General features: G+C 44.8%; 1 protein-coding gene and 1 long non-coding RNA gene across 4 annotated transcripts in view; one reads left to right on the top strand and one right to left on the bottom strand.

The window, feature by feature from the left end:
- Nucleotides 1-607: 607 nt before the first annotated feature.
- LOC147650845 (uncharacterized) lies at nt 608-6,204 on the bottom strand. Its single transcript, XR_015275381.1, has 2 exons — nt 6,139-6,204; nt 608-5,867 (listed from the first exon to the last, which is right to left on the bottom strand). It is a non-coding gene; the product is annotated as an uncharacterized LOC147650845 (long non-coding RNA).
- Nucleotides 6,205-6,269: 65 nt separating this feature from the next.
- TOX3 (TOX high mobility group box family member 3) overlaps nt 6,270-12,144 on the top strand; it is a 73,245-nt gene continuing 67,370 nt past the window's right edge. The window contains exon 1 of one of the 3 annotated variants that reach the window (XM_086847594.1): nt 6,270-7,028. In XM_086847594.1, the coding sequence (XP_086703720.1) occupies nt 6,927-7,028 (102 nt within the window). In that variant the 5' untranslated portion in view covers nt 6,270-6,926. The remainder of the gene's footprint in view (nt 7,029-12,144) is intronic. The other 2 variants (XM_086847595.1, XM_086847596.1) reach the window with 2 other exon arrangements.

The raw sequence follows: 12,144 nt of genomic DNA, 5'->3' as shown, positions 1-12,144 counted from the left end.
TTTTTTTTTAATATATTTCACATGCTCTAGCATTGATCACTAATTATTTTATGTTATAACCTGTGCTGATAGATGGTGTGACATTAATACCATGGTAAGCCACTGTAACATTTTAAAGGGACATGATAACAGCAGCATTTTTAAATTACTTTTGTTTTTAAGGCATGACTGTGAAACTATACGTTGCTTTTACCTTGTACCTTGTGTGTATTTCAAATCATTGCTTAAAAGAATATTGGATGAAATTAAAACTGAAAAAAATGCATGAGCGAATTTGTTGCAGACACAAGGATCAAATTTAACCTTTCTCACCTGGAAAAACTCTTCAGTATATCTCACTAAGACTTTTCATTAAAATAATTATTTCAGTAATATGACTTGGTTCTACTGTAAAAGGAAAGTTTTTGCCTATCACATTCCTCTAGAATAACAGAGACATTTAAAGAAGATGGTGAGCATATTTAGGCATTGTCCTTGTAAATTCCCTGCAAAAAGTAGATGCCAGTAGCTTTTTTTCTGCCTCATAACACTTCCAGCAGTTTAAAATCAACAAATGTGTGAATGTGGAGAGAGCTGGAGGAGAAAACCAGAAATGTACCACACATCCTTATATCAACAGATGATATAAATCATAATGTATTATATGTAATTTATATACATATATAACCATATACAGCACCATGTCTCTAACCAAGTTTTCCTGTCTTGCTTTAAAATGGCAACCCTGTAAGAAAGGAAGACACTGTACTAATTTCTTAGTTTCACTTAAAACTTTTATTCTTTAATGCTAATCTAGAGGTGACACTGTTCCAGTCATTGTTCTCCTAAAGAAGTGAATTTTTATATTACTGGACAGTTCCTTTACTGTTTTCAGTGCTGCAATCAGTTTGTTTTTCAATATGGTCTTTATCTCACAATAACTGTGTACTAGTATGTGAGGATACTGTAACACTGCAGTCAATAGCAACAGGATATCCCCTCTGCCAAAAAGTAAATCTATATTGTCCATTACACACAGGTTATTTTGGAAGGTTATGGAATACTTTCTTTAAAGAAGAAGAAACCTTTTTGCTGTAACATAGTTCAACAGTATTAATGGTTGTATCTGCTCTCTAAACAACTCAAATCTCTGGTTTTCTGCTAGAATACTATTTGAAATATTGTATATGACTTGAGGTGGTAAAATACTTCAGGTAAAGTAAGAGACTTCAGCAATCCACAGTAACATCAAAGAGGCATAGGTAAATATTTGAGAAGTGTAATAATTTTATTTTATTCCCCATTTCACAGAGTAATGTATTTCCTGATTTGGGCCTGAAAAAAATTTCACAATCTAAAAACCTGCAGCTGTGATTTTTTTTCCCTTGCAACAATCCTTATTTGTATTTTGAAATAATGAGTTGTATTTTAAAGAAATAACTATAGTTTTTAAATAATCCTTTGATCTGCAGTTCTCTAGTTGTGGCAACTGAGACAATGAGAAAGTAAACAATCATCTGGCAGGAAAGCACTAAACTCCAGCTCCCCCATTTGTTTGGCTTCTCCAATCTGCTGGCTGAAATTCCCTCCTTTACAGCAGGAAATGTAGTCAGTGACTAATAAGTGTTTATTGATCTCTGCTTGAGATACTTGCTAAGAGATGTAGATATCAATGAATATTTGATCTTAGTTAATGTTAAGAACAGAAGTATTTTCTTTATGGCCTCACTTATACAGGATATTCATGCATGTGTGATCACTTCTAAATGCCATCTGACTCTACCACCCACCCACCAGAGAAGAGGACTTCAGTGAGATAAACTCTAATGAATTAATATGCTATTAATTGTACTTTTTCTTAGCCAGAAGTTAGTAGTGTAGTTGAAGGGTAAGTCAAAATATTATTGATTCTCAGCAGCTGTACTTGATAAGTAGAATACAGGTCTAATTCAAAGCCCATTGCAGTCAATTAAAGGGACTTTCTATTGATTTGAGGAGGCTTTAGACTATTTTCTAAACCAGACCTGCCTGGTGCTCTCTTTCTTTTCTCCTTCTATATTCCACCCTTTTTGTTTTGTGCCCTTCCATCCTCCACATGTGCTCTGGGGGAAGGGGCTAAGACAGTCTTTACAGGTGACAGCAGAGATGTTGTATTCCTCCCTTTCCTCTTGTTCCTCCCAGCTCTTACAGGAGCCAAAAGACACAGTGTAGGAGACTGGAGGAATAGCAGGTCCTAGGATGGTAAATATTTACCTTCCTCTCCCCATTTTCTTTCTCTTTCTCCCTCTTTCTTCTACATTCCTCTTCTTAAAGCTGAACCAAAAATTTCCAGTAAGTATCTTGCTGCATCTGGATAGGTTAAAGTTTGCTGAATTAAAGTTTGCAAAGTGCCTTACTTCATGTGGACGTTTTAAAATTTTCCAAGTACCTTATTCTACTTGAGTGTTCTAAAGACTGGGGGTAAAATTTGAACCTCCTGAGAATTTTGTTGTTTCTCCCAAACATTGCCCAGGGTAAGTCCAACTACCTTCCCCTCAGCCTGTGGAGAGGGGGCTGGGGCAATAGAGGTGGACTCTGCCTTGTGGAAGTGAATGTCAGGTTTTTTTTATGTTCACTCTGCACTGTAAAACTGGAGCAGAGAGTTTCAATCCAGTCTTGGCTCATTCCATCCCTTCTCCCTCATTTTTCTGCTGTCTTTCTCTCTTCTTTCCATGCTTGCTGTCTTTGCCACTGGGAGGCACCTGTGTGGCCAGAGACAGGGGGCATGCTGAGGTGTGGTGCTTGTGGAGGACTTGGCTGCCTACCTGAGAATTTGGGTGCTAAGAGATCTGGTCTGTTTGCTCTTACCTCTGAGGTTCCTTCCTGACCCTGTGGTTTGGTGGGGTAAATCTTCCAGTGCCTTTGTTACTGAGCCTCAGACACTACTTCCATGTTACTGAACCGACCCAGCATTTGTAAAGGCTGTAAGGATATAAAGTTTAGCCTGGTATGGAAAAAAACCAAAATAAATAAAATAATTAAAAAAAAAAAAAAAAAGTAAAAAAAAGTTGCAAGGCTTGTGTGGGAATCAGCCAGGCTTGGAACATTCATATTTACCTGTGGAAGTTGAAAGGTTTCTGGGCAGCAGTGAGAATTTGTGCAGGCACACTTTCAAGTCTGTATATGACTGATTCACTCAATACAATTTCTGTTCTTACATCAGAAAAGCAGTTTGAGTGTTCTTAATGGCTTTTAAAATTGAATTGTGATGATGAGTCAGAAGAAAGTATAGTTGAAGATGGAACAGAGTCACCATTTGTGTGTTGCTTCCTGAATCATAATTGTTGGCATCAGTAGGCATACATTCAAACCTTTATGAAACAAGGCTTTTTGAAAAGTTTCTTTGAAATTGAGGCTACCCAGGACCAGGGAAATTACTGGAGTACTCCACTTACTGTAGATAGATACTTGCTTTTATTAAAATAGCAGGGAAAAAAAGAATACTTACTCAAAATTGCAAATACTTCATACTTCCATCTACTCTGGAAGAAAAAAAAAAAAAAAAGTAGAATTTCAAAGCCATAGTTTTACCAAAGGACCTTTAAGAGAATGGCTTGAGAGAGGAATTTGTTGGACTCCTTTCAAACATCATGTACAGAGGGTTATAAATATTTTGGCTCATTTTCCATCTTTAAGGTACTCCTGAGATAAATGCATTGTAATAAAAAACACAATGATGTCATGTATATAGATTAAAAGTATAGCAGAGATTACGCAAGTTTACTTATTTAATAAACTACACTGAAGAGGTGTTGAGAAAGAAAGACAGACACTTGTCTAATTCTTTAGTTTGTACAATTCTCTCTGGTACAGTATCACAGAAACCATAATACTTTATTTAAAAAGAAAAATAAATTAGCATATATATCCCAGTTTCTCTTCTGTTTTCCTTTAGCTCATTTTAGATCACTTATTCATTTCACTGCAGTCGTACTGGTTCTACAAAAGACTTACTTTGGGCACTAGGTATAGGTGATAAAGGTAGATTATAACCAGGAATTGGAATTATTTTATGTTTTTTTAAATATTGAAGTTCTGTTTTAGTTTCATGATAGTATAAACAGAGAGTATTCAAAACTTTTCACCAAATAATGCTTTGGGAGTGTTTTGCCTAGCTTGAATGTATCTTTTTTTAATTTACTTATTGATGCTGAGTTTGTTCCTATTTCACATTAACGTTCTAAGCCAGTGATGGCAAAATGGAGTATTTTGAGGTATTACCACTGTACCTATTCTCTTACTTTCAGGAGGAGCTGTGCTGGAAACAGCAGAGTACTTAAAACCATTGCTATTTACATCACCACTCTCTCCTGACCCAAGTCTCCTGTCGCAGTGGCAGAAGCTGCTGGTGCCCGGAGCACCTCCCGTGCCTGGTCCTGCAGCAGGGGCTGCTGCTCTAGCAGGGGCACAGGAGAGGAGAGCTGGCTGTGCTGCCAGGCAGGAGCTGTGCCCAGCCAGAGTGGGCCATGGGTCACACAGGTCTGCAGCCCTGCAGGGCCTGCTTGCAGTGAGGCAGCAGGACCAAAGCCAGACTTGGAATCATTTGCTGTTCATTCATCACTCGTGGAGTCTTCATCTGAATTCAGTGGAAATGCTTTCAGATTTCATTAGAAGTGTAGAGACCCAGAGCTAGGCAGTAAGAAATAGCCATGTTCATATAGCAGAGCAGTCCAGAACTTGAGGGCAATGTTCTGTTCCTATACCTGAGAATCTGCTTAATCTAATGTGCCCTTGGGTAAATTCTACTTTTACTTTCAGTCTCAGTTGAAAGGTGTTTGCTGTGTTTGTACACTACCACTTTTCCATCACTGTGTTGGAGAAATGCTCTAATGCGATGTTGCATTCTGAAATTGTCTTTTTTCATTCTTCATTGTCTTCAGAAAAAATTGTTTCTCTCAGGAGCATCAGTAATTTTTTGTCACAGATATGGGATGTGCCTGTGCAAATACTCTGTGCTGTATGTGCCTTAAACATTTCTCTTCTAGCAACAGAGTACATATTGCAGTCTTTTCCCTTCGGTTAAAAATGGTTGCCACAATGAATATGAAATTGGATTAGGTATTTGACAGTTTATGCCTGTTATCTTTGCTATCGAGGCATTTAGCCATTCATACACAGTTTTCTAGAAAGTTAAATTCTGAATACTCTATGGAAATACAAATATGCATCTGTGCAATGTTTAATTCTGCTCTTAGTGCAAAGTATCATGCTAGAAATCTTTGCTTCAAAGTGTGATACTTCAGAATAAATATCCTGAATAATCCGGGATCTGGCATGTCCTGTGCAACCAGGGGCTACTTGTGCCACCACAAATATTGAACGTAAGATTTCTAGGAAAGGTGTTGGGATGATGTTCCTTTCTACATGATGTAGCTCTTGATTGTTTCACAGTTTGCTCCCAATGTTTTTAGATAGATAGAATCATGCCTGGAGATGAAGTATGGGGCACTAAGCTCCTGAGGCAGGCATCAGTCAGAAGTAGGACTGAGCATGGGCCCAAAATGTCCTTCAGAGAAGGTCTTGCTGCTGTTGTACAGTTAAGCCTTGGATACTTATGTTACCATTGCTGTTTTGCAGCCGAATGGAGTAAACTCCATCTGGGGCATACTTTCTGCTGCGTTTGAGCTGCCCAGGAATCCGCTCTAGACCCAAAGGGCAATCCTCTCCCTGTCACAGGAGCCTTGAGTCCAGGGCGTGTTTCCATCCTTCTTCCTTGCACCTTGTCTGCAGGGCTTAAGTCCTGAGGTTAAACAGCATTGTGCTGCTTTAGTGCTTTCTCCAAAAGTTCTGGAGCAGATTTTCGGGTCGGCAAAGCTCCGTGCAAGGGAGCAGATGCGGCTGGGCTGTGCCTACAATTGACAAAACAAATCTGGGTTATTAGCAGGTTGCTTTGACTCATCACCCGGAGACTTTGAGAGTGTGAGGAGGTTTCTGTAAGTGAGGCAGGCTACTGTGGTTTAAAGTCCTGCTCTTGACAGCACGTTAGAAAAATCTCGTTTCTTCTGCTACCAACCTGACGCAGCAAGGCAGCGGTGGGAATCGATAAAGTGCATTATAAAAAAAAAAAAAAAAAAAAAAAAAAAAGCGGAAAACTGGTGGAAGCGGGTGGAAGTTACTCACCTGGAACCTTCCGGGAGCGAGGACAGCCATGGGCAGGGCGGCTGCGGCCCCGCTCCGGGCCGGGCGGGGGGGGCTGCGGGCGGCGGGAGGGGCGCGGGGCGGGGAGGGGCGCGGGCCCGGCCGCTCCGCCCGGGGAGCGCTGCCAGCGCCGCGCCGCTCGCTCGCCACTTCGCCCCGCAGCGCGCCCGGCCAGCGCAGCCCTGTTGCACCGAGTCCGGGCCAGCCGCCCCCTCCCCGGCAGCGCGGGGCGGCCTTGGCGCCGCCGTGCCCCGCTCCCCCGGCGGTGCCGGTCCCCCCGCCTTTGTCGGGCGCGCGGCAGCGGCGGCCGGTCCGTCCGTCAGTCCGTCCGCGCCGGGCGCGTGGCTCCTTTGTGTACAGCAGCTGCTCCTGAATGCGGAGGCAAAGCCTGTGGCTTGGCACTGAGCTTTTAAAAAACAACAGCCCTCCCTCCTTCCCTCCCTCCCTCTTTCCTTCCCTCTCCCCTGCCCTCCCTCCTTCCCTCCCCTCCCCTCCTCTCCTCCCGCCGAGGCGGACGGGCACCCACCTGGGGTCCGCTGCCCACCTCTCCTCTCATCCTCCTCTCTTCTCCTCCTTGTTTACCTGCACTTTTCCGCCGCCTCTTTCCCCGCCGCCCCCCGGCCCTCGCTCGTCCCCGCTCTCGGGCAGGCTCGGCGCCCCGCAGCTCCGCTCCCTCGGCGCTTTGCCCGTGCCCCTACCCCGGGGAAGGGACTTGAAGGTGGATCTATTAAACCTCCCGGCGGTCTCTCCAAGTGGACCAAATCTCCATCATGGATGTAAGATTTTACCCGGCTGCGGCGGGCAGCGCGCTCCCCGGAGACCCCTCCAACCTGGACTTTGCCCAGTGTTTGGGTTACTACAACTACAACAAGGTGATTATTCCCGTGGGTGTTAATCCTCGTGCTGCTGCCCCGGCCGGTTGCCCGGAGCTGGGGCTCCGTCGGGGCGGGGAGGCTCGGGGCTGGGGGATGCGCGGAGCCCGGGCCGGGTGCGCTCGCCGCTCTCCGCGGGCCCGGGGGATGCCCGGCCCCGGAAAGTTGTGGTCGGCGGGGCCGGGCGGCTCCTCCTGCCGCGGGGCTCGCCCCGGGGAACCTGTCCTCGGGCCGGGGATCGCACTGCTCAGAGGGGTGCGAGCGGCAGACGGCCGGGAGGAGCTCGGTCCTGCTCCCCACGGCCGGCGAACAAAGGCGCGTCCCGAGCGCGCAGCGTTCGCGGTGGGGTCGGCACTTGCCGAACTTTCCCCGGGCTGGAGCCGCGGCAGCTCCCGGCGAGCCCGGTGGGCTCGGGCGGCCCTGTGAGGAGAGGACGGAGCCTCCCTCTGCTCTGTTCTCTCGGCTCAGTCCGGGTCTGTTATGGCCAGTTCCTAACCAGAGGATTATCCAAACGGGAGGATTATCTAAAAGTGCATCAGCTGCCGGTACAGGAGGGTAACTAAAGCTGCGCTTTGGTGAGGGCTGTCAGAGAAGTTGCAGTACCACTTCTGCCTATTCACACCTCTGCAGCGTGTGCGGTGTTTGGAGTAAGCGTTACAGTCAGAAGCAATAGTCATTTCCCGGTGTCTTACCTTCATCTACAGAAATATGTTTTAATAATACGGGGATGATTTGTTTCACAAATTACCCAAATCTGGGAAAGGCAAAGTTGAGAATGACACTGTGACTCACGCTATTTTGAAAAAGACTTAGCTGTTTGCACTGTGATGTGTCAATAGCACATTGAGCTATTAGCACTGGGCCCTCACACATGCACATAAAGATCCCTTTCACACTCTGTTTTTCCTGGTGCTATGTTTGTCCAACCTCTGGGGCCTTTTGTGAGGCACTGTATGAGATGCTGGGGAAAAGAAGGGTGCTGCATGAAGCTTAAACTTACGTTAAATCCTGTTGTGTTTTTTTGGTTTTGTTTTTTTTGGTTTTTTTTTCAAAAATCCTTTCCAAATGAGGATATAAACTTTACAGAAACACAAATGTCACTTTCGGAGAGAGAAGAAACGTGGGTTGAAATAGATTCAGCAGCTGGAGAAAACTTTCTCCTGGAGAAATCGCGGCTGGGTAGATGGCGTGGGTGGCTCCCGTGTCGCTCTGCAGGCTGATGCCCATCGGAGCCACTGCAAGTTTGGCAGGCGGGCCGCGGTGTCCGGCCCGTGTCCGTGTGTCCGTGTGTCCGTGTGTCCGTGTGTCCGTGTGTCCGTGTGTCCGTGTGTCCATGTCCTGCTGGCCGCGGTGTCCGGCCCGTGTCCGTGTGTCCGTGTGTCCGTGTGTCCGTGTGTCCGTGTCCGTGTGTCCGTCCGGCCCGTGTCCGTGTGTCCGTGTCCGTGTGTCCGTGTCCGTGTGTCCGTGTCCGTGTCCGTGTGTCCGTGTCCGTGTCCGTGTGTCCGTCCGGCCCGCGCATGCGCCCCGCGGGGCTGGCGGCTTTGTTAGCGCGGGTGCAGGAGCACACGGGGCATGAATTAAAGATGAAATGTCAGCCCCAGCTCCGAGCGCTGCTAAGGGCTCCGGGAGCTCTGAAATGCCCAGTAAATGTCCGCTGCTGGCTGATAAGCCGGCTAATTTTGGAAACTTGCAGCGCTTCCTGGCAGCCGGCGTGTTTACTGTAAATTTCACTTGTTCGGTGACTTTCCTGTGTTGTGCACGGTGTGCGTTTAATTCAGGCTCAGGCACAGGTTACTCTCTAGGCTCTTTCAAAATTTTTTTTGTACGTCCAAAATTTTTAATATCTTCTGAATGCCGGTAGTTTCTTTTGTTCATTAACTTGCTGCTAGTGCACAGTTGTTATACATAACCTTTTAACTGTATTTCTCATTGTTGTACAATGATAACAGAGTGTACATTCAGAAAAAAGTCAAAAGTAACTAACTTTTGGCCTATTCAGAAGCACATTGCAGTTGGTGTACTCCTGAACAAAATTTTGGCAAGTACCTTGTAGGCCAGGCTTCCAGCCCCCAGAAGAAAATATTTTAATTAACAGAGTACAGCTCATGATGCTTGTGTCTTATAATAGATATCTTTGTATGCAAAAGGCCTGGTCTGGAGCACACTGACACATGCGGAATTGTGTTGTTGCTGCTGTGAGCTCTTCATTGGCTCAGCTGGGAAAACAGCAATGTGGTGTACAGGTGTTTCAAGGTCAGGAAAGGATTTGTGAATGAGTTCCTAGAAAGGATGGTCCTAACTGTGTTAATCTAATCTCATTTTCTGCATTGTTTATAATCTATAGTTATAGGAGTCATTGTTTTGTTTTTTTTATAATTATTCTGATGAAGAGAAGTATATCTATTCTGATATCTTGCCTCCCTGCCTTGCTTTCCTTGTCTTCTGTCCTTTTCTCTGTGTTTCTGAGGAAAATAAATGATTGTTCTGTCAGGTACTGAGATGACCAGAAGGCACTGAAAAAAAGGGCTGAAATATTTACTCTGCTGAAGTAAATGGGAGAACTGTTATTGATTTCACTGGGGACAGTATTTCACCTCAAGTCTTTCTGAAACTCGTTTGAGTGTCCTGCCCACTCATCCATGCCCGCTTCATTGTTAGGAGCTGAATCCGTATTCTCCTTGTGACAGTGACATTGCCTGTGACAACTGCCGGGAAGCAGCGTGATGGCAAGGGTAAACAGACTACGTGGTTGTATATATGTGCAAAAGCAGAATTAGTTATGTGAAAATGCTCTCAAGATCATTAAGACATAGAGTTGATGGTGTATGGCCCGCCTGTGGAAAATTGTATCTTGCATCATGGTGTCTAAAAATATCAAATATAAGGCCTTTTAGTACAAACACATTGCTCCCTCTAAGACAATGCTGCCTTCCACCTGCGTGCTTTAAACAGAATTTCCCAGGACTGAAAGGTTTATTTCCTTCAGTGGGTACAACACTAGCAGGAATGTGGCAGACTAACCTGTGGACTCCCAGGCAGGACTTGGGATCTCAGGATGCCCTGTAAGGAAGGGTCAGAGGTGGGAGGAGAACTGCAACCTGAGTCCTGGGTTTGGAAGCAGGCATACTGAGGAGCTGTCCTGGCCCTGACCTGCAGGTAGCCTTCAGCTGGATTCCATCCCAGCTGTTTTCCAAGTGCAACATCATGCTTTGGAAACTGGTGCTCATTACTGGGTAGGAAGACCTAAGGGTAAGGGGTTCTTCATCTTGGGGTTGAGTACATGGCAGGTGTTTGAAAACTGGCTGATGTACATATGCATCCCTGCCATCATTGGTACACAGCAGTTTCTAGAAGATTCATTGGGGTTACTTTTGGTGAGGTGGTCCAACATGGCATGCACATGTAGAGGGCAGAGGAGGAAACACGGACACAGAAGTGCAGTGATTTGTCCAAGGTTACGCAGTCGGTCACTGACATAATCAGGGCCACAACCAAGGTATTCTGAGATGCAGTCCAGTGGTTTATGCTGAATCTCATTTACTCTAATAGGATTACTTACATGTTTAAAGTAAAGCATGTGCTTAAGTGCTTTTCTGGATCAGGGCCATATTTGATAAGTTTTCAGTCCTGATGTGAGAGTACACAACTTGACCCTGCATGTGTCTGGCTGGTGGTGGTTCAGGATAACAGCGATCCACTTCTGCTCCATGGAATTGCACAAGTGAAATCATGGTTTGCCTGCTTCTAGAAGAATCCTGCTGCAGTACACTAAAAAAAAAATTCACCCAAAAGGAGCTATAAAAATTACAGAAAGTTGAAAGGGACCAGCTGTTGTAAAACATTTTGCTTCTGTTTTGAGCCCTTTTATGGTTCTGCAGATGGAGAATGATTTTGGACATTCAGTACAGTTGAGTAGCTTTTTCTAAACAAACTTTTTCACTTATTGAGTAAATTATATGTCTTGTACTAAAAATATTTAGGGAACTAGTATTCATCCTGGCATATACTTTTTTTTTAAGGAACTTTAATTCTCATAATGCCACTTGGAAAAAGTGAAAACTCCAAAACCTAAATACATGCAGCTCAGTGCTTGAATTATCATATTAAATTCCAGAATCCTTACTTCATTATTTAGCTGCCTGCATGTTATAATATTTATCTCTACTACACAGATTGTCCTTGAAGGATACAAATTTCAAACATACATACCTTAATTTAGGCACTACTGTACATTTGAGATTTTCAGAGCTTGATGTTTTTGGCTGAAATATTTTTCATTTTACAAAGGAAGCTCAGGAAGTTTATCTTGTTCTTCCAGAGGTAAAGCAAAGACAGCAGTAGTTTAGTAGCAGCTAAACTGGGTCTCTAAGTCATTCCTATTAGTGTGTGTTGTTAGGAAAAAGTGGATTACAGTTATGCAAATAATTTAAAACTACTCTTCTTGCAAATTTAGTGTGGCTCTATATGCATAGGTTCTCCTCTCCTGCAGCAGATGGTGAGAGACAATGGGTGCATGTATGTTGCTAAGATAGAAAGCTCCGTGCTCACTCATCAGCTGCCCTGCAAATGTGCTCGTTTACATCTGGGCTCTGCTCTGGTGCAGATGGGGCAGTCTCAGCTGTGCTGTGGTTCTGTGTGTGTGTGTATCCACAGCCTGACCATGGCAGAGGTGGCCCCAGCTGATGGGAGAGGGCCACAAAGCACCAGGGAGCTCCCAGAAAGCAGAGATGTGTAGCAGAGACACAAATACAGGTCTTGCTGGAGACAATTTAGGCAGGGGATTGGAAACTTTCTGTTGCAGTATCAACTCAGTAAATGACGTTTTATCACCAGTATTTTCCACTGATCTTCTGGCACATGTGGCAAGTGTGCTGAACTGCTTCTTTCCCAGAACAGCCAGCCCCTGCCCTGGATATCTAAAAACCTCAGGACCGTGTAGGCAACTGCTGCTAGGGAGCAAAAAAGTTCCCAAAATATTTGTCTGTCCAGTCCAGCACTAAAATTGTTGGATATATAATTCCTAGTCCCTGGAAGAGGAAGTGCAATGGTCATATGAGTATGTCCACCAGAATGAAGATTATAGTTTGTATCATCACCCCACCTTGCATGATGCTGT

The sequence above is a fragment of the Cyanistes caeruleus genome, chromosome 12, assembly GCF_971803275.1.
Source record: "Cyanistes caeruleus chromosome 12, bCyaCae1.hap1.1, whole genome shotgun sequence".
Classification (NCBI taxonomy): Eukaryota; Metazoa; Chordata; class Aves; order Passeriformes; family Paridae; genus Cyanistes; species Cyanistes caeruleus.
This window is presented reverse-complemented; position numbering and strand designations above follow the sequence as displayed.